Here is a 27,160-nt window from a genome sequence, read left to right as displayed (position 1 = left end):
TGACAACAGGGGACCCCTCCAGGATCTTTAAGTACATGTGTTCTGGTGAGGATGGAAACAAGTGTGAGACAGCAGAAGGGTGCATTCTATTTCTAAATAATGTGAGGTCCAAAGGCTCAATGTTGGAGAGAACCCAGAGGCAAGCTCCCAACCCTTAAGATGATAGTTTGGGAGACCCACTCCCTCACACAGGAATATGTCACTCTGTTCTTCCATGCCTTTATTGGTGATAGCAATGGACAAGAACAATGTCAAGCATAGCAGACACCCTGGCCCAGCTCCTGGGGTACCAGGCAGATGCTGCTGGGCCATTGGCACATCCAGCCCCAGCCCAAGATCCAGCTACCCAGGCCACATCCCTGAATGGGGAGAAGGTCGTTGGTCCAGTTTGTATGTGTGGATCAGTCTGTCTGAGTGTCTGAGCCGCTGCCTGCAGGGACCCCCCATCCTTGGCACATAGTAGGGGCTGTTGGGAACACAGCGTGGCATCCCCCGGTGGACCACTGGGCCCCAGTGCTGACCATGAGGGATAGGGCCAGGAAGTGGAGGTGGCAAGGGGCCAGGCACAAAGTTCACTCCAGGGCCACATCCTACAAAAGAACCAGTTATTATCAAAGTGGGCCTGCAACCAGGGTGAGTACAGCTCTGATTTCAGGCAGCTTTGGTCCTCCAGGGTAAGTCTCTCTGCGATTTAGTTTCTCCATCTGCAAAACAGAGATGCCACTTCCCCTACTTCCAGACTGAGAAACTGTAACCAGGTTACATCAATGAGCTGACTTATAGTCTACAGATGCTTTTTCAGACACAGGGACTGCTATGACCAAACTCAATCCTGGGAGCACAAGGGGCTACCCAACTCCTCTCAGCTCACCTGGATACAGGAGGCTGGGCTGGGAGAGGTGCAAGGGGAGGTTAGGAGAGGTGTAATGGGAGGCTGCGGAGGCACCTACCTAAGTGGGGTGGCACTGAGAAGTCCTCCATTGGATTATAATTGACGAACTCATGGGGTGGGAAGGGCTGGCCTGGGATAAAAGGGGTATCCTGGGGCAGGGGTGGGAACAAGGGAGGTGGCGAGGGCTGAGGAAGAGGATATGGAAAAGGCATGGGAGGGGGCAAAGGAGAGGGAGGGGGTGGGGGCAAGGCCAGCTGCTCCCCGAAGTCTGGGAGCTGCCTATGGCTTCCCTGGAATGGATGATCCGTCTCTGGCCAGTCCTCAATCCACGGGTCTAGGAACAGGATGGTTGTTTTAGGTAGGCGTGGGGCACCAGGCTGCCCTCAACTCTGGTCATCTGCACTTCCAAGGCTCTATTCCCTCCTTCTGGAGAAGAGGGCCACCAGGCTGGAGCACCTTGTGCCTTCTACCCAGTTTTCTTCTTTGCCTCTTGTTTCAGGCAACACCCAAGGTGCGTTCCTTCTTTCCTGCCTTTCAGATCTACTTTTGTTCAGGTTCCCCTCCAGAACCTTCTCCCTTTGTTTGCCCAATTCCTATATCTTTAACTTTTTCCTCTCCCTATCTCCTCCCCAGAGACTAATAAACAAGCCAAAATAAAGATCCCATCCCTCCCTTCTCCCACTAGTTCCCTTTTCCTTCCAAACTAGCACATGGAACATTTTATCCAATATCCATTCTCTCATCCACTGCTCACAGCCTCTTTAACCCTACTCCACACCCTCAACACTTTTCCCACTAATGTAACCACTTACTGACAAATTTAACAAATCCTCTTCTCACCAGTCACATCATATAGCCAGTAACCTCCATCCTACCTGAAAGTGGCTCCACCCTCATCTCCTTTTGTTTCTGCCATCAGTCCCTCTTTCCTGCCAACCCAAAATGAGAGCATCGTTCTGCTCTTGCCTTCACAGTTCACATTCATACTTTCAGCTCTGATAACTCCAAATCTTTATTTCCACAGGAACTTAAACAGATCTGCCCTAACCAAACTCACCAACTCATCCTCCCACCCCAAGTCAACTCTTCTTTTTGTCGTTCCTAACTTCTGTAGCTCCAAATGGGATTTACAAGGACTGAGCTGCCTCAAACCAGCTTTACAACCTTTAGAGCATCCCTTCCTTTGGTGAGGATGCATACTCTCATCTAAAAAACAAGGAAATTAGACCATTATACAATCAAAGTCCTAATTCACTTCCCTGATGTTCCAACTCCTGGCCACCAAGGCCTAGAGGTCTACCTCTCTGTGCCCCCCACACCCTCTAGTGCTGCTACGAACAGTCATCTAACAAGACTCCTGCCTCCAGTTAAACAAATGCTACCCTGTATAGAGCAATTGTGTTAGACACTGGGGCTTCCAGGGGTGAACTAACAAGAAAGGCAGGAAACTTGCCCTTTGGGGACATGATGCAGGGGAGAAGCAGCCATAGAAACAATCAGCCATGATGCCCCCTTTGCGAGCACGCAAGGACTGGAAAGCTGACAAGGAAACAGAGGTTGCACAGCAGAGAACATGATAGCTGATGTGATGGCGAGAAGTGCCTCAAAACGAGCAGGAGGGGTGGGGCCTCAAAACCTCTACCAAAAGCCTGGAGATGGGGCCAGAGGAGAGCTGCTCCAAGCTGTGACCAATCACACTGGAACCCGGAGGCTGAACTGAGGAGCCTGTGAAATGTTGTCTATTGAGCCCACCCCCATGAGGCTGATCTTCCTGAAGCACCCCACAGGTTACAGACATCTCTGCTCAACAACCTTCCAGCTGACTGTGCACCACCACCCCCTAGCCAATGGGCTCCCTTGCTTCTGCACACTGCCTGCACTGCCCTTTCTCCACTTCTGTCTTTCCGCCCCCCATGCCCATACTTAGCCAGAAGTAACCCATTTGTTTCCTATTCATCCATCGGACAGGAGTCTTTTGACATGCTGCTTTACATGGTCAATGCTTATGCAAGTTCATTCATGTAAACAGAAATGACTACACAACTAGACCGTAGAGAACTAGAACTTGAATTAAAATACTGTTCCTGTGATCTAACCCACCATAGGGGATGAGGAAGAAACACTCAGGAACCACAAAGGTCCTTCAGGATCCCTACTCCTCTTGAGTACCTCTGTCCCGTTTTGTTTCTGAGCCCTGTGCTTTGAGGGCCCTCTCTGCATTGCCACCCTTCCCCATTGTGGTAGGGCTCACCAGGAGGATAGTCACGCTTGGGCAATTCCACACCCCAGGCGTCGGCCACATGGGTCAGTAGCAGGTGTGAGAGGTGGCGGTGTGCGTGCTGGTCCCAGTGGACACCATCTCGATGACGGTGCTGCACTGCATGTCGGAAATGAAAGTGGAGGTCCAGGACATCGAAGCAGTGGTCCCCCGCCAGTGTAGCGCTATAGAAGTTCCCTTCAACCACATCCCGTCGCAGGGAGCCCGCCAGGGGCTGGAGCTGAGTAAGGAAGTGCAGCCTCTAAGAGCCGCAGAATGAAGCAAGGTCGGGCAGGAGGGTCCCCTATCGACCAGCCAGCTGCCCCATCCCCTGTCCTTAGGGGCCCCGATCACTCGCCTCTGGTAGGAGGAAACCCCCTGTGATACGCTCCCCCAGGGGCATTGCCATGTTCCACACCAGCAGGCAGGAGTCTGGCAACACCTGGTCCATGCGCACAAACACCCGCTCCAGGTTCTCTCGGTAGCTCTCCATCGAGCAGCGGCCATACCTGTTGGGTAACACAGAGGGTGGGCAAGAACTCAGGGGTGGACAGCCTCTGAGCCACACCTCCACCCCCAACCGGTATTTCCCTTTCTCCCACCCCAACCTGGAGAGATCCCAGAGGCAGGAGTTGATGATCACCAGGTCCGGGGCAGGCCCATATGTCAGCTCCTCCAGAATGCCCTCGAGGTACTCAGAGTAAACACGGGTGAGGAAGTAGAAGCGCACAAGGTGGTGGCCAGAACCCGAGCAGAACTGGCGGACCTCGCGGTACTTTGTCCCGTTGTGCAGCTCGCCCAGCTGGCCCCCAGCCACCAGCTGGTCCTGTTCAAAGCTCAGCTCCCCCTGCTCAGCCCCACCCCCCCCAACATGCTGGTCAGACCCATGCCAGGGAGGAAGACCCTGCCAGGCCAGGGTTTGCCCGCCCACCACTGGCATGGTCGCCAAGCTTTCCTCACCTTGGCTTTCAGCTGGGCAGCTGTGAGCAGAGAGTCTCTCTGGAGCAGGAGCACCAGGTCCTTGTACACAGTCCGCTGGACTGCGGAGAGACAGAGATCCCAAGGCTGAGGCAGACCTCACCCCACCGCAGCTCCTTCCAAGTCTAGGCCTTCCATCTTCCCAGGGCTGGGCTGCCCAACACCAGCTCTGTGAATGTTGTCTTAGAGATAGGAGAATCATTGAGGTTAAAAAGTCCCGGCACTGCTTCTGATCCTTCTAGTTGTGCTCCTCCCCGCCGACTTAGTATACAGCCACCCAAGGTCACCCGGCAGGAGTCAGTCAAGTCACCTGGGAGACACACCACACAATCCACTGCTCCCATCAGGGAAATTATGGGGGACTGTCAGGGAGAGAAACGCTGAGCAAGGATAGGCTTAAAAGTGCACAAGTTGTCTCTGTCAGGACACTTGTGGGAGGTGTGTGGGGAAATAAAAAGAAGGGAAAACCTTCTGGACTAGAACAGATTTGGCAGCAGAGAAGAGATCTGAGATGGAGACAAAGGCTCCAGACAGAGAATGGGCTGCAGGTGCGGGACAAGGAAGAGTCATCCTAGAGGGGGCACTCACTGGAGTCCCCCAAGATGACCACGAACTTGTTGTGTAGCAGCTGCTGGACTTCCGAGGCTTGAAAGTGGACCATGGCGCTTCGCAGCGGGCGGCGCGGCTCCTCGTTCTCCAGACAGAAGACCATGCTGCCACCGACAACGACGGGCTGCAGGCAGAGGCCACTAAGCCGCGCGAGGGTGGGGACTCAGAGCAGGTCGGCCCCAGGGCCCACTCTGGGGTAAATGAGCCCTGCGCAGGCTCCTCCCTGGCTGCTTGGAACTACAGGGAGTAGGAGGGGGCGGCGGCAGAGAGGGGCCCATGGTGGCGCCGGCCTTGGTCACACTTGGCACGGGAGACAAGGGGTGGCCGGCCCTCGGGCTCGCCAAACTCTAAGGCGCTTCCCCCGCGGCGCCGCCTTGCGCCCGCCACGTGCCCGCCGCCCAGCGCATGCGCGCTCGCGCACCCGCTCGCGCCTATTACCGAGTCCCGGGGCTCCGCGCTGTTCACCCGCGACCAGGGCAGGCCCCCGCGCCGCGCGCCTCGCCCGCAGCGAGCTCCCGGCCAAGTCTCATGTTCCCGCGCCCCGGGAGGCCACTCGGTTCTGCAAAGCCCCCGCCCCGCAGATCCCGTGCGTCCCTGTTAGTCGTCGGTGCGCAGCCTGACGCCCAGCGCTCTCCATGCGGGCGTCGTGGTAGCCCCGACGGCGCCTTGGGCCTCGGCGCCCCGGGCGGCGACGCTCACAGCTCTCACTTCCGGTCACCCATGTCCCACCCTGCGCGACCCTTAACGCCCAAGGGGACAGGAAGATGACGGGGGTAGCCGCCGCGGGGGGGAGGAGCCAGATCGGGGTCCACCCAGACGGGCACGAAACCCGGGTGCGGGTGGGGGGCGCGGCGGCGGTCGAGTGCAGCTGCCCACAGTGGTGATGGCCTCCGCGGCGGCCTCGCCACGTGACCCGGGCGGGCGGAAGCGGAAGTGCCGGCCTGGAGCCCGCGCTAGGCTGGCGTCTCCTTAGCACTTCCCTGCAGCCGTCTGCACCAGCCATGGACTGCTACACGGCGAACTGGAACCCGCTCGGGGACTCTGCCTTTTACCGGTGAGCCGCTCCGCCCTCCTGCCCGCGGCCTCGCTTACCCAGCTCGCCCGCCGGTTCGAGTCTCCGGGCGGAGCCGGCGGCGCTCGCCCCCGTCACTACGGGTACTGGGGTCCGCCCCGCGCCGGCTCTACCCGAGCGTCTGCTGCTTAACGCACAGCCGCCTATGGGCAGGAAGCTGGGCCTTCCCCTGCTCCAGAGAAGGAAACTGAGTCAAGCACGGTGGTCACCCCACAGCCCAGGTCTGTCAGCCTCCGGAAGGATGCTCAGATCACGTAAAGGGAGGCCGCCTGCAGGTGACAGCGAGTGCCCAGTCTCCTGCCGGAAAGTGTTGCTGAAGTCAGACCACTGGGGCGCTTCGTGGGGGCGGGATCGTACGGCGGGCGGGATAACAGTGCTGACCAAGGCTGGGAGAGGGGGGCGAATCATCAGTGAATCCCGGGGCAGCGCGAGGGAGGACCCCTAGCTAGGGGCAGCCCTCTCATGGGAACTATAGAGTCCTAAATCATGAGTCTTTATAGAGTGCAAACCGATCACATCATTACCTTGATTGGGATTTTTCAGTGGTTTCCCCTTTTTATAGAATAAAGTGCAAACTTCTCGTGGGACATCTCTCTATAAGGCGGCCCGTGTTAGTGTATCTCCTACCTAAATCTTGTGTTCCAGCTGCACAGAATTACAGGGCCCCAACATGATGTTTCGTGGCTTCCTATGTTTGTAGCAGCCTGCGGTTCTTTCTGTGGGCACTTCCATTTCCCTCTTTATCTTATTGAAGAATTGTTGCTTATCTTTCAGGATTTCGTTTAAGGATTCTTTCTGGAACCTTCCCTGATCCTCTGCCAATAGAATCCTTTAGGCTTCGCAGCGACCAGTGCTAGGGTCTGTTATGTATGGCACAGTAAGGCAATATTTGTATAGGTTTTTACTAAACCAATCTCCTTGAGGTCTGAAGACCATGTTTCTTGCAACTCTTTATCTCTAATGCATGTTTAGAACAGTGCCTGCTGTGTATTAGTTGCCCAATAAAGTTTTTTGTTTTTTTTGTTTTTTTCCTTTTTTTTGTCTTTTTTCGTGACCGGCAACGGATCGCAACCCTCAGTGTCGCGCCCGCACCGGACCGGGACGGCAACGGGATCGCAACCCTCGGTGTTGCGCCCGCACCTCGCTCAGCCAGTGAGCGGCAGGTCTGTATGTGGGATCCGAACCCTCAGCGGGAGTGTCACCAACGGCGCACTGTAGCAGTGCGCCACCTGGCCGGCCCCCAATAAAGTTTTTAAAAACATTTTATTAATTGCAACTAAAGATCACAAAGACATTGCATTGGGGTCTTTTTTTTTTTTTTTTTTTCTTCGTGACCGGTAAGGGGATCCCAACCCTTGGCTTGGCGTCGCCTGCACCGCGCTCAGCTGGTGAGCGCACGGGCCATCCTTATAGAGGATCCAAACCCGCGTGGCCTCCGAGCTCCCAGCGCCGCACTCTCCCGAGTGTGCCACGGCTCGGCCTACATACTAAAAACTTTTAAATGTTGATTTTTAATACACAAAATGATACACTTCCTAGATGGACAAATGCCTTGTGGCAGTTTTTAGAGCTCTGTTGCATTTGTTGTTTATTTATAATTCTTTCTTGAGAAATATGCCTATACAATATTTAAAAATTGCTAAAACTTAGTTAAAAATCAGTAAAATCAGTAAGAAACAATGACTTCAACGTTTTTTTTTTTTTTTTTTTGTCTTTTGTCTTTTTTCCGTGTCCGGCAACGGATCGCAACCCTCAGTGTTGCCCCCGTACCGGACCGGGGACCGGCAACGGGATCGCAAGCCTCGGCGTTGCTCCCACGCCTCGCTCAGCCAGTGAGCGGGAACTGGTCTGTATGTGGGATCCGAACCCTCGGACGGGATGACAAAGGCAGCCATATCATTTAGTGTTTGCATACCAGCTGGTTGACACAGCATCACTTTTTAAAATATTAACTTTACTTGTATTATTTTTGAAAATGGAAGTTGCCTACCCAGGCTTGTTAAATTAGAGAGTACTGAAGACAGTGACTTTATTATCACAGAGCTCCTATTTATCATATGAAGTCTTAGCTTTGTTGATACACCAGTAAAGTTTTACACAAATATAAGTGTGGAGCGTGTGCCATAGATGAGACCTGAATAGCTAACCTATTTCTGTACTTCCAGAAAGGATTAGGAGATCTGAGATTTGCTGTGGAGGTTGTTTATGTACTAAATTGCTAACAGATATTGAGCCTTTCTTATTTGCTAGACAATATGCTAACTACTTTATGTATTAACTTGCTTAAGCCTCACAGTTCCACAAGGTAGATATCATTATTAGCCCCATCTACTGATGAGGAAGCTGAGGCACAGAGAGGCCAGGTTACACAGCTAGTAAGTGGTAGATCCAGAATTTGAACCCAGACATTATGGTTCTAGACCCTGTGCTCGAGCATAGGTTTTTTTGTGTTTGTCTTTTTTAAACAGAAAAATACAAGAGCATGTTCTAGCTTCTCCACCAGAGTGGAAATGCTTTAAGTGTAGGTGAACTTGATTTTGTTCATATGTGTGCATAGCCTTATGCATAACTAGGACCTAACACATATTTGAGTTAGTGAATGAATGATAAACAGGTGGAAGACATTGCATTTGAGTCCTGTCTGCAGAACAGGATTCTTTTGAATTGGAAGTAGTGTTCTGGAGGACTCACTGAATTTAGGGAGGCAAGGAGAGGAAATGGTGACCTGTTTTATGGGACTCCAGAAGCCTAGCCATTTTTATTCTAAAAATCCTACTTGGGCTAATCCCATTAATTAATTTGGCCCAACCCTTTGCCATGCTGAGCATGTATTTACCAATAAAACAGACGTGGACTCAGTCTGCCCTCATAGAGCATACAACCAGCAGGCAAGACTGTTGATAACCACTCAGTATTTGTTTGATCGTACTCACTATGAAGGAGAGGTATAGGAGCATATAACCTATGAGAGAATATAACAGACTGGGGGGAGTGGGGGGTCAGAGGTAGAGGTAGAGAAGACTTTCTGAAAGAAATCATAATATCCCATCCAGGGGATGAATTGACTTAGGTGCAGGGAGTGGGATGGAGAAGAGCATATATGAAAGTCCTGTGGCAGAAAGGACTGAGGCATTCCCAGTCACCTAAATAAAGAGAGCCAGTGTAGCTGAAGTGCCACAGGCAGCAGGGACAGGACATGAGATGAGGTTAGTCCCCTTTTCATAGAGGCCACACCCTGCAGGGACTTGTAGACCACCTTTTTATGAAGAAAAATGGGAAGCCTAAATTAAAGGGTCTTAACGAAGAATTGATGTGATCGGATTTGCAGGGGGTGGGTGGGGTGTGTGTGTGTGTGTCTGTCTGTCTGTCTGTCTGTCTAAGTTCCTTCTGGAGGTAGTAGGGGGAGCAGGTTGGAAGGGGCAAGCAAGAATGGAAGCAAGGAGACTAGTTATGAGCCTTGTGGAATAGACCAGGGGGAAGTTGAGGGTGGCAAGCGCTGGGGTGGGAATGATGGAGGTGGTGAGAAGGGGCAGTGTGAGAGGTGCGAGAGAGATTTTAGTAATGATTATGCTCGTTGGCGAGGAGAAAAAGCAAGGAATCAAGGATGACTTAGGTTTGGGGCTTAAAATCATAAGAAAGGAAGAGTGAGGAGTGAGTTAGGTGGGAAGAGGGTGAGCATGGTTTTGAACACACAGTTTCAGGTACTTTAGAAACATCCTTGTGGTAAAAGAAAGGGGAGCGAACATACATGATAAATTCCTGAAATTATTCTTAGAAGGGAAGGCAGCTATTTTAGTAGTTGTCTATTTTTGTTTTTTTGCCTATATAAATGTGAACTTTTTAAAATTATGGTTAAATATACATAATACAAAATTTACCATCTTAACCATTTTTTGAGTGTGCAGTTTAGTAATCTCCAGAACTCTTTCATCTTTCAAAACTGAAATTCTTTATTCATTAAACAATAACTCCCCATTTACCCAACCCCTGTCAACCACCATTCTATTGTCTGTTTCTATGAATTTGATTACTCTAGATACCATGCAAGTAGAATCATACAGTATGTCTTTTTGTGACTGGTTTATTTCCCTTAACATATCTTTAACCTTCATCCATATTGTGTCAGAATTTCCTTCCTTTTTAAGGCTAAATAATATTCCGTTATTTGCACATACCACATTTTGCTTATCCGTTCGTCTATCAATGGACACTTGGGTTGCTGTCACCTCTTTTTCCTTCCTTTTTAAGGCTAAATAATATTCCGTTATTTTCACATACCACATTTTGCTTATCCGTTCGTCTATCAATGGACACTTGGGTTGCTGTCACCTCTTGGCTATTGTGACTAATGCTGCTATGAACATTGGTATACAAATATCTATTTGAGTCCTGTTTTCAGTTCTTTTAGGTATATACCCAGAAGTGAAATTGCTGGATCATATGGTAATTCTGTGTTTAATTTTTTGAGGACCTGCCATACTGTCTTCCATAACAACTGCTGTACTGTTTTACATTCCCAGCAATAGTTCTTTAGTAGTATTCATTTTTGAGACAGGCTGGCATCAAGGGATTTCAGGAGTGATGTTGGGCTCTCCTTTAGGGTCTGGGGATTTTGGAAATTATTGGATTATTCCCCAAGGCTAGACCGGATGTTCCTCTTTCACCCCAATGGTCCAGTACTCTAATTTGCACAGGCTGGAGGTCATCTGTTTTCACACAAGGGCTTTTCTCACACTGTAGTGGACCATGCTTCTCCCCAGTTCAGCTGTACTGCCAGAGGGATTTCTTCACTGTTTCCTGCAGGGAGCTGGAATTGAGGCTACCAGACCAGGCTAGGTCTAATGATTTCCTGGCATTAGAATCCAGGGCCGTTACTGCTGCTGAGATTTCTGCTTCTGGGACCTGGGAGTGGAGAAGAAAGATGGAGCAGGCCTTCCTCATTGAAGGTGCGGCCTGTGCTCACCCGTAGGCATTTCCAAGAGGCTGCTCTTCCTGCTGCTCTTCACTCTGGCTGTCCATACCCCATGCTACCCTTGAGGTGCATTTTGTGTCACCTCACTGTCCCTGAGAAGCTTCAAGTGCTTGGGAAGGTGGCACATGTGTCGTTGCTCTTCACTCCCTCCCCTTACTCCTGCACCCTCTTCGGGGTGCCTTTATGCCTCGCTCTGCCTCCTTCCCACCTGGTCTGTGTCACCACCAATCTCCTGGACTGCATCTCACTTATTGTTTGATTGTAGGTTGTGGCCCACAGCCTCGTAGGCATCCCAGCTCTTGCCATTTTCCAGGGTGACTTAAGTAGCCACTTGACTTCAATCCCATGACCTCTACTCAAATGATTTTATCCACCTCAGCCACCCCCTCACTGGCTTCCACCCCACCTCTGTGCTCTTCCAGAACTGCTCTACCTCTGGAATGTTAAATTCAGACTGCCTGCTCTCTGACCATAAGTTCTTCTCCCGCCCTGATACTCTGATACCTCCTGATGGACCTGTCATTCAGCCTCGCTGGGATCCCCATCCATGAGGCCCTCTGTTCTCTTCATGTCTACTTGCAGAACCCGCTTCTACAGATGTTCCCCCCTGCTCCATCCAGCATGGAGTATATCCACAGTAAGTGTGTGAGGAGGAGGTTAAAGTATAATGCCCTCCAAATTAAGAGGGTACTTTGAGACCAAAGAAGGAAGTGGATACGTCCTTTCAGAGATATACAAAGATATTTATCAATGTGGGTGACTTAACACAGGAAAGCTGGACACAGTGAAGAATCAGGCATCTGCAGATGAGAGCTCTAGCTCTTTGCAAGTTAGACATTGTTTATAAAGCAAAAGCCCCTGTTACTAAAAATAACTTCCAGGAAACATCTTAAGAAAAATTAGTTGATAACATTTACCAGGTGTCTTGTGATTCATGAGATAGGGGGTCTTGTGATGTTAGTACTCAGACCGCTGATGCCACCTACTATAATAAATCATTCACTCTCTTAAACCTATGTTCCTTTTACAGCTTTCCCTAAGGTTAAGGTGTAACTGGTCAGCAAAACAAAGGAATGAGGTTAAACAGAAGTCAGTGTGGCAGGTGGGGTACAAAATGGCATTGGTTTTGTTCACCCTCTAATAGTCAGTCACTTCAGTTTCTTTCTTGCCTTTACCCTAACAACCTTGTCCTGGGGCCAGCCCGTGGCTCACTTGGGAGAGTGTGGTGCTGATAACAACAAAGCCACGGGTTCAGATGCCTATATAGGGGTGGCCAGTTCACTCACTTGGGAGAGCGTGGTGTTGACAACACCAAGTCAAGGGTTAAGATCCCCTTACCAGTCATCTTTTAAAAAAAACAAAACAAAACCTTGTTCTTTGTCCTTTGGTAGCATTTGCCTGGCACAGAACCACTTCCCAGTGCATCAGCATCTCACCATCTCTCTTCCTGTACCCAGGCTGCCGAGCACTGCCGTGAGGGTCATACAGCAGGCAGGTTGGGACTACTACAGTACAGATCCATGGTCACCAACCTCAACTGGACTCTCACAATCCTGTTATGGAATCAGCCTACACTCACCACAAGGGCTCTCCTTTTAAAAGATTACAGGAAAAAACAATTGTGAGCAATTAAAATATTTTGGAAATGTTTAAAAGAAGTCTCCTTGCCCCCTCCTCCCAACAGCTGACTTCACCTCATGCTTCCCAGAGAACTGGAAGTCATTGCTGTCGTGGAAGGGCGTAGGCTTCCCCCAACCAAACCTGCCTTCTGTCTTTCCTGACCCACTGAGGAGATGTGCCCTGTGCACGATGTCCCTGTCTCTCGGCCTTCTCAGAAACCATGTGCCAACCCCTATGTACTCCCTCAGCCACAGCTACTGTCTAGGACCTCCTGCATCAGGATCACCTGAGATACTGGCTACTTGTGGATTCCTAGGCCAGACTTATTCCATCATCTCTGGGGTGAGTCTTGGGAATTCCATTTATATTTTAACAAGCATCCAAGTGTTTCTTTGCTGTAGGAAAATTTAAAGACCACTGCTGTACGTTGTTTTTCACCATCCCTGCCACCAAGTGCTCAGATTTCGAGAATTCTCAGGTCTCCCATCCTAAAAAAAGAATAAACTTCCTCATCCCACAGGTTCTTCTTGCCCCATCTTTCTCCCACCACCATCCCCAGGCAAAGGTCTGAAGGTCCCCATCTGTACTTGGCTTCCATTTTTTTTTTCCTTCCCACTGATCACTTACTCTGGTCTGACCACACTGTTCTCGGTGATATCCTGTCGCTGCAGCAGACATACCCAGGCCTCACGTGAGCTCAGTTCCTTGGAACGTTGGCCAGAGCTGATCCACAGTCAGCTCTGAGCAAGTGGGAAGCAATCCTTTTGGGGATAGATGGGGCACAGGTGAGCCATAGGTCGTGGCCAGGTACATGGGCTTGTCACCAAGTGGGAGAACAGTGTGAGCAGGAGACTTGGGATCATGCAGTGTATGAAGAGAGTAGTGGGAAGGTGGACACTGGTCCAGGCCAAGGCTGTGAGGTCATCCAGGGATTGCGTGTTCTGGGCACATGGTTGGGGCAGAGCACCACCAAGTATCCTCAAATCCACACTGCTGACTGAGCTTGCAGCTGCTAGAGACAGCAGGAGAGCCCTTTACTCCTGCAGTGTCCATCCAGCACCCTCTACTGAGAAAGCTTAATATCCAGCTCACTGCAGAGCATTTATTGAAGGGTGAATTTGCAGCTGAGAGGCAATAAACTGATAACTGGCATAGTCTACCACTTGGCTACTCAGCTTCCACATGCACACTTCTACATACTTTTGAATTCCTTTACAACAACAAAACAACTCTATATTTCTGCTTAACAAGATACTGCTGTCCTCCCATGAAAAGGACTACTCCATCCCAAAATGAGAAGACAGAATCTTAACAGTCATTGTATCCATCCCTGTATTAAGTACTCCTCAAATTGACTCACTGTCCCATTGAGTATTCTGTTACCTACAAACTAAATTGTAAAGTTAACCTCCAATATAACTTGTATATAAAATTAAAATCAGAAGGAGAGAGAAGGAAATGGTTAGTATATAACAAGCATAAAGAGAATATGCAAAGTGACAGCAGTCTTCATTTCCATAACTGGACACAAGATCATAATTGATGTCTATGATTTCCTTCTTCAACTGCAATATATATATATATTTGCCCCCCTCAGCCAGACCATCCACTGCTCTGGGGTTTTTACCTAGTGAGGTGACCCAAGCTTTCATCCTTCAGTCATTCTGCTTTCTTTGGTTGCTGAAGTTTTTCATTAACCTTTACTGTTGGGCATGGAGACACTAAGAGGTGCCCCAGAGGATTCCCTGGATTTCAGACGTGGTCCTCCTCCTTTATGTAGCAGCACCTCAATTTCCCCTTTGTAATCAGAATAATCTCTTCAGCCAGTAGATGAACCCCATTTTTTATGCCTGTTGATTCAATGGCATAAAGAACCCAAAATAGCAAGGTAGTACTCTTGTCTTCCAATTCAGTTCTCCCCTTGGAGACTAAACTCTTCAAGCCAGATCTCAAAGTTACTGAGACTGGAAACAACATTTGTGTAAGATAGTTACTAGGTGTCATAGTGAGAGGAGACACTCCCATGTCTACCCCTTGATTGTACTCCCATGTATTCTAACTGTGGAGGAGACACCACCATATAATGGTCTCTAGTTTGAAGCATAAGCTTCATCCTATAATACAAAATCCCATCCTTTTAAGGGTGTTGTCTCTCAATTGGTGCTATAACTGAATTGTCAGTAAATTTAGGGGGGCCGGCCCGGTGGCGCACGGCTACAGTGCGCCTCTTGGGAAGTGTGGCAGCGCTCCCGCCGAGGGTTCGGATCCCACATACAGACCGGCCGCTCACTGGCTGAGTGAGGAGCGGGGGCAACACCGAGGGTTGCGATCCCGTTGCCGGTCCCAGTCCGGTATGGGCGCAACACTGAGGGTTGCGATCCGTTGCCGGTCATGAAAAAAGACAAAAAGACAAAAAAAAAAAAAAAATTTAGGCCAGTCACTTGTGGGTGATGGGGTATATGGTAAGATCAGGTGATGGACCTGAGCACCCTGCTACAGTTTCTTTGCTGTGAAGTGAGGTCCTTGGTTAGATTCAGTGCTTTGCAGAATGCCACAATGGTGGATAAAGCATTCTGTAAATCCACAGATAGTGAGTGCTGTCAAATACATCACAGGCAGGAAGGGCAAATTCACATGCAGAATATGTACCTGTTCCAGTGAGGACAAATTTTTGCCCCCTCTGTAATGGAAGAGGCCCAATGTATTACAAGTTGTATCCATGGATACAAGAGGCTGGTCCCCCAGGGAATGGTGCCACACTAGGCCATTTATTGGTCTCTGGTGTTGGCAGATGAGGCACTCAGCGGTGTTAGCCAAGTCACCTTGGATACGGAGACTTCCAAGACATCTCCCTCAAGTGAAGTTATCACACGGTTTTCAAGCAGAGAAAGACTAATCTCAGAGACAGGAAAGCAAGCTACTTCCAGAGCTAAGGGAGACTCCTTATGACTTGGGGGTCCAAGATTGTTTCATCTGGGTTTAACCAGATATCTTCCTTCCAAGTTTTGGGATCACATTGTTTCCTGATCATTACCCTAACTATCATACGAGAAATGGAATTCAACTGTCTTAATTGTGTAGATTGTTGAATTACATTTTGTGTTTGATTTTCAGCAATAGCAGCTGTATAGCTACAAGAAATAAGAGATTCTTTTAGGGCTGTTACAGAAGCTTTCTGCTTAGACCATGACTTGAACTGAAAGTTAATGAACCTGAGCCTCTCATTTGCTCTTTGTAAATGTTTAAGTGCACTCTGCATGACAGTCCTTATAGTCATTGTTACTGCCATCCAGTCGAACATGGAAGTCACTCCCAAAGCACGTTTTAGTTGACTGTTCATCATAATGAACTGCAGGCTTGATTAACTGTGATGCCACTGCATACAATGGGTTACTAGCATCTGTTCCTCATTGGCTAAGAGCTCAACACCAAACCAGTCCTCAAATCCCATCTTCATGTCTATCTCCTGGAACCATTCCCTGTACCAAATTTTTATCAGTCTGGGTCCAGTCAAGAGATTAAACTGTGGTAAAAGAGTATAAGATATAAGAAATTTTTATGACAGCATAGGGCTGAGGGAAAGTACCCAAGGAACAACAAACTTGGAGGAGGCTGGGGTTCAGACCTTGTTGGAGAAGATATAGTTGCAGCCCACTGGATGACAGAGAAGTTTGCTGGTTTTCCCTGGCCAGAGCTGGTCTACAGTATCTGGCAAGCAGGAAGCAACTGGTGGCCTGAGGTGTAGGCATGCAGTGGGGGTGGGGGTGCTGGTGCTGGCAAGAGGCCTGAAACACGTGTGTCTATAAGGCAAGTCACAACCAGTGGCCAGGTGTATAGGTGAGCAGAGAGAGTCAGTGGAAACACTCTAGAGCACAGATGGGGTGCAGCCAGTTTCCAGGCATCTTGGCAAGCAGAAGTGGGGCCTGTTGTGGGCAGGAAGTCTGGAGTGTGGTGACTGTCCAGAGAGTCCTGGGAAGGTGATCCTGGCAGGGCTGAGAGGTTGCTGAGGGACCACTTTCCAGATGCATGGCTGGGCCAGAGCACCACCAGATGTCCTCACACCCTCACTCCTGGCTGACAGCCACCCCTGGAAGCAGCAAGAGGGCTCCTTCCATGTGCAGTGTCCCTCCAGAACCCTCTACTGAGAAAGCTTAACATCCAGCTCACTGTAAAGGAGAAATGCTTAATGGAATGTTGACCATTATCACATATCAAAGGGTAAATTTGGAGTCAAAGGGCAATAAATTGATAACTGGCATGCTAGGTCTGTGTGAATATCTGTTTCCCCTTAGGTTTTTCACTCAGTGGTTTTAGTAACAAAATGTCAAAAGAAATGCATATGGGTAAAAATTTATGCAGTATAAAAATAGTCCCCCTAGATGCCTCCCCCATCCACGACCCTGCCCAAAGGTAACCACTGTCTCTGGCTTAGTATGGAAGCCTCTCAGTGTTTCTCTATATACAATCTGTTCTCTGTATCCATGGGCTCTGCATCCAGGGATTCAACCAACCACAGATTGAAAATATATGGGAAAAAAGTTGTGCCTGTACTGAACATGTACAGACTTCTTGTCTTTATTCCCTAAACAATACAGTATAACAAATACATAGCATTTATGTTGCATTCGGTAGAAGTGATTTAAAGTATACAGGAGCATAGGCATAGGTTATATGCAAATACTAAGCTATTTAATATCAGACTTGAGCATCCATGGAATTTGGTATCCGTGGAGATTCTGGAACCAGTCCCTCCCCATACCTAGTGTCCACTGTATTTACACACAAACGTGATTATATGTAAATATGCTTGTCAAAAATGTGCTCAGTTTTTTTTGCTACATGAATGTGTTCGTGTGGTTCGTATTTGGCTGCAGCTTTTTTAACTTAACAATATATCTTATAGGGCATTTTGTGTCAGAACAGAGTCACCTTATTAATGGCCCCATCGTATTCCCTAAAATGGGCATACCATAGTTTGTGTAGGTCCCGTGTTGGTGGACATTTAAAGAGGTTTTCCCAGGTTTGGGCTAACTCAAAAGATGTACACATTGAAAAGCTGGATAGATAGCCTTTCATTTTCTTCCTTAATGGCTGAACCAATTTATACTTCCACCAATATGTATGTAAGTGTTCATTTTTCTACATCTTCAACAATACCAGATATTAGACTTTTTAAACTTTTTCCACTTAGATGACCAAAAAAATAATTTTTTAATTCTTATTTACCTAGTAATTAGGATGTCTGTTCATATCCTTTGTTTCTCAGTTGTGTTGTTTCTATTGATTTGTAAAGGAGCCATTTACATGTTCTCCCTATTTATGCTTTGTTACAAATCTACAAATATTTTCTCACAGTGGTCATTTGGCTTTTATTTATGTATCAATTTCTAATGTACAGATTTAAAATTTTTATGTAATCTGTCAGTTTTTTCCTTGATAATTCCTGGGTTTTGTGTCTTGCTCTGAAAGACCTTTCTATATTTCAACATTATAAAAAGTCTTATCCCTTTTTTTTCCAAGTTTTTTATGTTCCGTTTTTAAATATTTTCACATTAAGGTAGTATGATATATCCCCTGACCATTTTTATTTTAGTTTTATTTTCATTTGAAAAATTAATTAAAGCCTTTTGTGTTTTTAAGAAAAGTATTCCTTTTTCACTTGTATCACAAACATTTTTTTCCTTTTGATAGTTTGTCTTCCTACTTTGTTTTTGGTGAGGTTTTTTAATGTGTAAAATGTTTCTTAATGTTAATTATTTTAATAAATAACCATTAATGTGGTTTTTAAAAATCAAAGTCACATTCCCATTCCCCCTCTCATTCAACCAATTCCACCCCTCACCTACAAATCACCTGTTCTGAGATTCTTGTAAATTTTTCCAGAGTTTCTTTTTTCAAACAGAAGCACATATGAATATGTACTGTATTTACCCCTTTTCATATAGAAGTTTACAGAAGTCTTTTAGTTTTTATTTAGACCCATTGGTTGGTCTTTTTCTTTGTAACTTCCCTAAATATCATGCTTAGAATTTGTTTCTACTTTGAGATTCTACAAATGTCCAAGATTTTTTCTGACATGGCTTTACCTTTTTTAATATTTAAATCTTGAATTCCATCTGGAAAATGTTTTATTGTAGAGATTAAGTAATAAAATAGTATTTATTTTTGGTTTTTCCCATATGGCCAATTGTCTCACTTGAAGTATCAATTCGTACTAATTTGAAAAGCTATCTTTATTATATGCTCAGTTCACAGGAAATTTTGTACTCTATTCTCTTCCATTGATCTCTTTGCTTATTTGTGCGAAAACAATAGTTTTAATTAACTTTAGTTTAGATGGTGTGTTTGATATCTGGTATTTTTCTGTTCCTGTATTTTCAAAATGTCCTTAAATATGTTCCAGTATTTCCTATTTCAGATGATCTTTTCTCCCCCCAGATGAACTTTAGAATCAGTTTGTGCATCTCGCCCCCTCCCCCAAATTGGGGGGGGATTTTTATTGAAATTCCTGTGCATTTATAGGTCATTTTGGAATATTTCTCCATTTCTTCTGCATCCTTGAGGAAAATTTGATTTGATTTTGTAAAATTTTTCAAGGTCTGTTCTTGGATATCTTATAGTTTTATCGCTGTCATGATTAGGATCTTTTAAAAGTTATGTTTCTAGGCTGACCAGCTGGCTCAGTTGGTTAGAGCTGGTATTGATAATACCAAGGTCAAGGGTTCAGATCCTCTTACCAGCCAGCCGCCAAAAATTTTTTTTAAAAGTTATGTTTCTAATGGATTCTTGCCATGGTATAAAAAATTTCTTGGTATAGAAAATTGATTGATTTTTGTTGATCACCCTACTGAGCTCTCTTAAATAAGAGCTCTCTTATTTATTCACTGTTCCATAGACTGTTTTGGGTTTTCTAAGTAGACAATCACATTATTTGCAAATGGTAACAATCTTGCTCCTCCTCTCACATATAAACCTCTGGGTTTTTTCTTAAATTATTTTAGCTAGAACCCCCAAGGAGGATGTCAAATGGTAGGTAATGGTGAGCATCTTACCAATCATTAATGGGAAGGCCCCTGAAATGATTCCAGCTGAAACACCATCCTTCTTAAACACTGACTTCTCTTGGCATCCTGGAATAGTGCCTATTCATTTTCTGGCACTTTTGCTGTCCCCTTTTTCCCACCTCTGAGCATCAAATGATGGCTTGCCTCAAGCCCCCTACTCTGACTTTTCATGCAGCATACACTTGGTGATCCATGCACATCTCGGATTGCAATCATCTCGTGCCTGCTTGTGATTTTGTTACCTTCCATAAGCCAAGCATTCACAGATTGCCATCTCCAACCCATGACTCTCCCCAGCTCCATCTCAGTGAAGAACTCCTCTTGGATTTCTTGCAGGCATCCCTAACTCAATACCTCTAAAACTTAGTTCACCATTAATAAGCACTGAGTGGGACCCTTCAGTATAGAGCCCACAACCTGATTCAAGAAAGCCTCCCTACCCTGAGAGACCCTCTCTGAGGGTCTTATTTCTTGCTAATGCCAGCCCAAGCCGGCCACCCCACCCCAGTTCTATCTCAGTTTGTGCCTTGGATATTGGCCACACAGCCTCCCTGTCTCAGGAGCTCCTGTCATCCTTAGACACTTGCCCCAAGAACAACATCTTTCCCTGCCAACACCCTCTGGTCCCTCGCCTGCTGTCCCTAGGCATGCATGTGGTCAGTGGGCCTACCTATTTCTAGTCATCACCCTTCTCTCTGCCTGGGGTTAGGGGAGGGCTCTTCGACTGCCCTGCAGAGGACAAATGGAGGCTTTGAGGATTCCTCTGGGGCTCATTCCATCCCAATGCAGTGTTATGAGGAGGCTAACCTCTGCTTGTCTGTGTGGGCAGGAAATATGAGCTGTACAGCATGGACTGGGACCTGAAGGAGGAACTCAGGGACTGCCTGGTGGCTGCTGCGCCCTATGGGGGACCCATTGGTAGGTCTCCTCTCCACCACTGCATGCTCTGGAACCCTGGGATGAACTCAGGGTGGGTCTGGGCAGCTAGTCCATGAGGCCTGCTTCACGTGGGGTGGGCCGGGGCAGCTAGTCCATGAGGCCTGCTTCACATGGGGTGGGTCTGGGCAGCTAGGTCAGAAGTTATCTTTTCAAACTGAAGCGCTGCTGAGGAACCCCTGGCGGAAGGAGAAAACTGCCAGTGTGCGACCGGTGCTTGAGATCTATTCTGCTTCTGGCATGCCTCTGGCCAGCCTGCTGGTGAGTCCCCCTGACTGTCCCTGGGGCTGGGGACTGAGCAGGGCTTCCTCATCCCAAGGACGCACCCTGAGAAACCTATCTGTCTTCTGCAGTGGAAGAGTGGGCCTGTGGTGTCCCTGGGCTGGTCAGCTGAGGAGGAACTTCTCTGTGTGCAGGAAGATGGTGCAGTACTGGTTTACGGGATTCATGGTGACTTCCGGAGACACTTCAGCATGGGCAATGTAGGGGCCACAGGGGGCTGGGGAAGGGGATGGAGTTTATGATCCTGTGGCTCCCTCAACCCATGGCCCCTCTCCCCAGGAGGTACTACAGAACCGGGTTCTGGATGCCCAGATCTTTCACACTGAGTTTGGTTCTGGGGTGGCCATCCTCACAGGGGCCTACCGCTTCACCCTCAGTGCCAATGTGAGTGACCTCAAACTCCGCCGGATGCCAGAGGTGCCAGGTGAGCTCTGATACCCTTGAGACAGTTATTCAGCACCCACAGATATACCTCCAGACTGTGGGACCAAGAGAGGCAGAAGCTGTGGGCTATGGTCATCCTGAGGTTGTCCCTCCCCTGGTTGCAGGTCTGCAAAGTGCACCCTCATGCTGGACCACACTGTGCCAGAACCGAGTGGCACACATTCTTCTGGCTGTGGGGCCTGATCTTTACCTTCTAGACCATGCAGCCTGCTCCACAGTGGTGAGGGCCCTGAGGGGGAATGAAGTGGGGGTCTTGAGGAGGCAGTAGGAAGGCTCCAAGAAGTCAGTATATCTGGTGTCCTCTTTGGCCCTGCTCCAGACACCCCCTGGCCTGGCCCCAGGAGTGAGCAGCTTCTTGCAGATGGCTGTCTCCTTCACCTACCGACATCTGGCACTCTTCACAGACACTGGCTCCATCTGGATGGGGACAGCATCACTCAAGGTGTGATCCTGGGACAACACAGAGTACCATGCCTTATCCAGGGAGATCTGTCAGGGGTAGGGGAGGAGATTTTCAACTAGATTGGTAACTGCTGGGACAGAGCCATGACATTCTCCACACCCTTTTAGGAGAAGCTGTGTGAATTCAACTGCAACATCCGGGCACCCCCGAAGCAAATGATCTGGTGAGGATGGAGGTGTTATGCTGGGAATGGGATATAGCCTTATTTCCTAGGACACCTTGATTCACCCTGTCTACTGGCCAAGCCAAGTGGAGCTTGGATCTTATTTCTCTGCCAGTGTACACTTAAAGGAAACCATTGTCCTCCATGGGCCACAGCTACCCATGGGAGCTGACAGTGCAGGGGTAAGAGGGAAGCAGACGGGTCAGCATGCAGTCAGAGTATGGGATAAGGGGCACAAGTATGTACAGGGCTGTCCCATGGCAGATGTAAGCACTGATATGGAAGACATGGTTGTGGGCCTTGTGTCCCGTGTGTGTCCCAGACATATGTGTGTGGTGCTGCCCACAGGTGCAGCCGTCCTCGCAGCAAGGAGAGGGCTGTTGTGGTGGCCTGGGAGAGGCGGCTAATGGTGGTGGGCGATGCACCCGAGAGCATACAGTATCCTTGGAGGGCTGCCAAGTGGGATGGGAGGGAGGAACAAAAGGGAGGGGTCACCTGCCCCACCCCATCTCTGGGTGCTCTTAGGAGCCTTAACCAAGCTCAGATTTGTGCTGGACGAGGACTCCTATCTGGTGCCTGAGCTTGATGGGGTCCGCATCTTCTCCCGCAGCACTCATGAGTTTCTGCACGAGGTTCCAGGTGAGGCCCTCACAAGGGCACCATGTAACCCAGGGTGGGGGCTCCTCAGCACCCCAGCCGCCCTGGGCCAGTGTCCCAAAGCAGCATCAGGGCATTGAGGCAAAGCTGAGGGGTTTTCTGCCCTTTCCCCCACTCACCAACTCCCTTCCTCAGTGGCCAGTGAGGAGATATTCAAAATTGCCTCAATGGCCCCTGGAGCTCTGCTGTTGGAGGCCCAGAAGGAGTATGAGGTAAAGCCCTGGGCTTCTCCCTAGGTCCCCCAATGGTCCCCTCCTTCCCCTGCCCCTGCCTGGGCATGTGTGGGCATAGCCAGGTGCTGCCTGTCAAGAGAGGGATCCAGTCAGGACACTGGCCTGGACTGGATAGGGCTGGTTCAGGTGGACTAAGGGGACATAGTGTCCTCCACATGGTGATGGGGAAGGGCAGATGTCCCCACTATCTCCAGCTAGGCACAAGTCAGGGCTACTATTGGGAGGTCCCAAGGTCCCTCTCAGGAAATTGTGGGCTGATATGGGGTGATGTCTGTGAGCACCTTGGGTGGATTGAGTGGGCTGAGGAGGTTTTGTCTCCAGCCTGTGCAGCCCCTTCACACCAGACCATTTGAATCACAGCCTGGGGGACTAGGGGCCAGATGTGGGAGTGTACTCTATCGTGACTGTCTGTCCTGGGTCCTTCGCTGCAGAAAGAGAGCCAAAAGGCTGATGAGTACCTGCGGGAGATCCAGGAGCTGGGACAGCTGACCCAGGCTGTGCAGCAGTGCATTGAGGCTGCAGGACACGAGCACCAGCCAGACATGCAGAAGAGTCTTCTCAGGGTTGGCCTGGAGGGTGGGGCTGGGGAGAGGTGCTAGGGACAGAGTGGGCTGGGCAGTGGAATAAGCTGTCTTCTATTGCCCTCTGGCTCTTCTCAGGCGGCCTCCTTCGGAAAGTGCTTCCTTGACAGATTTCCACCTGACAGCTTCGTGCGCATGTGTCAGGACCTACGTGTACTCAATGCTGTTCGGGACTATCACATTGGGATCCCCCTCACCTATAGCCAGTATCCCCATGCCTGCCAGAAGGGTGTTTATGGCTGGGGGTGGCAGGGGAAGAGCTAGAGATGCAGTCTGCAGGTCTTTGGCAAACAGGGCTTATCCCGTAACTGGATCCTTAACCAAGGAAAATACAGATACAAGCAGCTCACCATCCAGGTGCTGCTGGACAGGTACTACAAGCCCCGGGGTACTATAAGGAAGGTTAATAGGTGGGTGGCTTTACAGCCTTTGGTGGGGTCCTATGGTCACTGCTCCTGACCCATCTCTAGGATTTGGGAGGCCTGAGGCATAGGCTGGGGCCATGCTGCCCCTCTCTCTTCCCACCTCACCCCTTGTACCCTTTACTACTCTTGCCTGCTAGGCTTGTGTTACGGAGGCTTTACCCCCTGGCCATCCAGATATGCGAGTATCTGCGCCTTCCTGAAGTACAGGGCGTCAGCAGGATCCTGGCCCACTGGGCCTGCTATAAGGCAAGGATGTGGGTTGGGCTCCAAGGACATTTAGGGGATTCGATGATGCCCTGGTGAGGTGTAGGAAACATAGTGTAGAACTGAAGGGGTGAGTCCTGATCAAGGGCCTGAGGGGGTGGGGTTAAGGAATGACGTCCAGGTATGTGTGACAGCACCCCACACATACCTTGCAGGTGCAACAGAAGGATGTGTCAGACGAGGATGTTGCTCGGGCCATTAACCAGAAGCTGGGGGACACTCCTGGTGTCTCTTACTCTGACATTGCTGCACGGGCCTATGGCTGTGGCCGCACAGAGCTGGCCATCAAGGTATGGGAGCCCAGCCCTCCCCAGACACTGTGATGTGGGTGTTCGAGACTCCCGCCCTATCTCCTTTTCTCTGTGCCTTCCTCCCCACCCCACAGCTGCTGGAGTATGAGCCACGCTCAGGGGAGCAGGTACCCCTTCTCCTAAAGATGAAGAGGAGCAAACTGGCACTGAGCAAGGCCATCGAGAGTGGGGATACTGACCTGGGTGAGCAGGGTTTGGGTGAGGGTAGAGCTGTGTATCCCAGGCTGAGCAGGGGGCTGGGCTGGAGTCCACACCCCACCTTATCCTCCTGCAGTGTTCACGGTGTTGCTGCACCTGAAGAACGAGCTGAACCGAGGAGACTTTTTCATGACCCTTCGGAACCAGCCCATGGCCCTGAGTTTGTACCGACAGGTGTGTGGTGGGCAGGGGTAGGGATGGATCCTCCTGAACCCTTGAGTTGGCCATGCTGATAGATTGCCTGCTTGTGGCCCAGTTCTGTAAGCATCAGGAGCTAGAGACGCTGAAGGACCTTTACAATCAGGATGACAATCACCAGGAGCTGGGCAGCTTCCACATCCGAGCCAGCTATGCTGCAGAAGAGGTGTGAGGTCCACGGGCTGAGTGGGGTGGGTGTGCTGGGGCTCTTGATCTGGTTTCTTCTCCAGGAGTTTAGGCCTCCATATTGAATGCACCCTCCATCTGGTCCTCACTATTGAGAGTCTTCAGAAGACATGAGGCCAGGATGGGGGTTGGTGTCAGAGGCACTAGCCATCCCACTAGGACACCAGAGTGGTGAACCTAGCGGGTAAAGTGGACACAGGGATTGGGGAGAAAACTGTCGCCTGGGTGGGGAGAGCCAAGGTGCTGCACACTGTGAGTTCAGGTCTTCTTTCTTGTCTTTGTAGCGTATCGAGGGACGAGTAGCAGCTCTGCAAACAGCTGCCGATGCCTTCTACAAGGCCAAGAATGAGTTTGCAGCCAAGGTTTGGCTCACGCTTTTCTAAGAGCCTCCTCTCTTCCCCTCCTGGTCTTCCTTCCTTATCCCTCTCATCCCTGCCTCATCTGGGTCCCCAGGCCACAGAGGATCAAATGCGGCTCCTGCGGCTACAGCGGCGCCTTGAAGATGAACTGGGGGCCCAGTTCCTAGACCTGTCTCTACATGACACAGTCACTACCCTCATCCTTGGTGGCCACAACAAGCGTGCGGAGCAGCTGGCTCGTGACTTCCGCATTCCTGACAAAAGGTGGGGAGGGCTGAGTTGCATAGGGGGCTAGGACCACCTGCCTCTCCTACAGCACCTCCAAGCCCAGCTTTTCCACAGGCTCTGGTGGCTGAAGCTGACTGCCCTGGCAGATTTGGAGGACTGGGAGGAGCTAGAGAAGTTTTCTAAGAGCAAAAAATCACCCATTGGCTACTTGGTGAGGCAGGGGTTCTCCCTCCAGAACACCTCCAGTCCTAGGGAGGGGCTGGGCAGGGAGGCAGACAGGATGGCCCATTCATGCACCTGTCCAGCTGTCCTCATGGCTGGCAAGTGCTTCCTCCATACACAGGTTCGTGGGCAGGCACTATCCACTGGGCTTGGTGCACTAGGGATGGGCCCGAGTCTGCCTGCAAATGTTGGGGGAAGCGAGAATGAGCTGCTTTCCCCAAGGAGGGCCACATTATTGCCTGAGGAAAAATCCTGTTTGGGTCGGGGTGGAGGGGGACAGGGAGGGTGCATCTGTGAGACATGGAGGATAGTAAGGGGGGTTGTTTTCTGTGGCAGGAGTTAAGAGGTGTGGAGGGTGGGTTTGATAATGGCAGCCATGAGAGAAAACCTGGATGTGAGAGGGTTGGTGGCAGGAAACACCTGTAGCGAGGGGGTAGCATTGTACGGTGGAGTAGGAGCATGGATGTAATTGGTCTCAAGGCTCTAACAGGTCTTTGGTTTAGATTGTTTTTGCCCTAGGAATGTTGAGATCACAACCGTCTGTATTGAGGGGGCGGGGCGTTATACGTACTGATGGGTATATAAGATACATATGGACAATGTGTCTACTGGGCTTTTGCTCATGAGAGAGAGGACAGGAAAGCTATGCCTTATCTTCTCCCTCCGCCCCCTCCCTCTCCTGCTAAGCCCTTTGTGGAGATCTGCATGAAACAACACAACAAATATGAAGCCAAGAAGTATGCTTCCCGTGTGGGTCCCGAGCAGAAGGTCAAGGCTTTACTTCTCGTTGGGTGCGTTGACGGAGGGCCCTGTGGGTACTGGGTGGCTGAGCCAAAGGGCTGATGAGAGGTAGGGTCTGTGCCCTTGGGCAGCCCTAATGTCATCTCCCTCCCGCTCAAACCACAGGGATGTGGCTCAGGCTGCAGATGTGGCCATCGAGCACCGGAACGAGGCTGAGTTGAGCCTCGTGTTGTCCCACTGTACAGGAGCCACGGATGGAGCCACAGCTGACAAGATTCAACGGGCCAGGGCACAGGCCCAGAAGAAGTGAGGAGCCCACCCTGCACTCTGAGCCTCGTGTTGTCCCACTGTACAGGAGCCACGGATGGAGCCACGGCTGACAAGATTCAACGGGCCAGGGCACAGGCCCAGAAGAAGTGAGGAGCCCACCCTGCACTTCTCCCTGGGCAGGAGGCTCCTCCCTTACCCCTGGGCTTGGTGGAAGTATCACTATTCATCTGGCTCTTCCCCTAGAAGAGCTGAGGGGAGGGGGCAGGGGGTCTGGTTGTAAATAAAGTTGGAACATTTTTATTTATTTATTTATTTATTTATTTACTTTTATCTTTTTGGTAGCTAGCTGTTTTTGACCTTGGTGTTACCATCACCATGCTCTAACCAAGTGAGCTAACCAGCCAGCCCTAAAGTTGGGACGTGTTAGGGTGCTTGTCTTATGCAGTCCAGCCTAAGCAAAAGCAAGCTCAGACAGAACCATCTAGACAACACAGCAAAACTCACTGCGTTTGATTGTGTTGGGGCTGGAGGTTGG

General features: G+C 49.6%; 2 protein-coding genes across 5 annotated transcripts; one reads left to right on the top strand and one right to left on the bottom strand.

Annotated features, from left to right (window-relative positions):
- Positions 1-203: 203 nt before the first annotated feature.
- On the bottom strand, positions 204-5,665 carry PCED1A (PC-esterase domain containing 1A). Of its 2 annotated transcripts, none has more exons than XM_008570649.1 (8): positions 5,175-5,665; positions 4,716-4,860; positions 4,110-4,189; positions 3,758-3,996; positions 3,508-3,658; positions 3,144-3,390; positions 951-1,226; positions 204-590 (listed from the first exon to the last, which is right to left on the bottom strand). In XM_008570649.1, the coding sequence occupies exons 2-8, from the start codon at positions 4,837-4,839 to the stop codon at positions 343-345; spliced, it is 1,365 nt and encodes a 454-aa protein (XP_008568871.1). In that variant the 5' UTR covers positions 4,840-4,860; positions 5,175-5,665; the 3' UTR covers positions 204-342. The 2 variants fall into 2 exon arrangements, with proteins under 2 accessions (XP_008568871.1, XP_008568872.1); XM_008570650.1 differs by lacking the exon at positions 5,175-5,665 and adding an exon at positions 1,950-2,098 and having other exon boundaries at positions 501-590; positions 4,716-4,998.
- Positions 5,666-26,929, top strand: VPS16 (vacuolar protein sorting 16 homolog (S. cerevisiae)). 3 transcript variants are annotated; one of them, XM_008570646.1, is made up of 24 exons: positions 5,666-5,790; positions 20,294-20,382; positions 20,564-20,661; positions 20,754-20,882; positions 20,962-21,106; positions 21,231-21,346; positions 21,446-21,568; positions 21,697-21,752; positions 22,101-22,190; positions 22,297-22,391; positions 22,545-22,621; positions 23,074-23,205; positions 23,302-23,429; positions 23,559-23,594; positions 23,786-23,894; positions 24,068-24,202; positions 24,298-24,406; positions 24,498-24,595; positions 24,678-24,785; positions 25,090-25,167; positions 25,259-25,428; positions 25,507-25,603; positions 26,302-26,405; positions 26,521-26,677. In XM_008570646.1, the coding sequence occupies exons 1-24, from the start codon at positions 5,738-5,740 to the stop codon at positions 26,663-26,665; spliced, it is 2,520 nt and encodes an 839-aa protein (XP_008568868.1). In that variant the 5' UTR covers positions 5,666-5,737; the 3' UTR covers positions 26,666-26,677. The 3 variants fall into 3 exon arrangements, with proteins under 3 accessions (XP_008568868.1, XP_008568870.1, XP_008568869.1); XM_008570648.1 differs by lacking the exon at positions 26,521-26,677 and adding an exon at positions 26,711-26,929 and having other exon boundaries at positions 5,717-5,790; XM_008570647.1 differs by having other exon boundaries at positions 5,717-5,790; positions 26,601-26,682.
- The last annotated feature ends 231 nt before the right edge of the window (positions 26,930-27,160 follow it).

The sequence above is a fragment of the Galeopterus variegatus genome, unplaced genomic scaffold (genome assembly GCF_000696425.1).
Source record: "Galeopterus variegatus unplaced genomic scaffold, G_variegatus-3.0.2 Scaffold621, whole genome shotgun sequence".
In the NCBI taxonomy this organism is placed as follows: Eukaryota; Metazoa; Chordata; class Mammalia; order Dermoptera; family Cynocephalidae; genus Galeopterus; species Galeopterus variegatus.
Note: the sequence above shows the minus strand (reverse complement) of the source record. Positions and strands in the feature narration are given on the sequence as shown.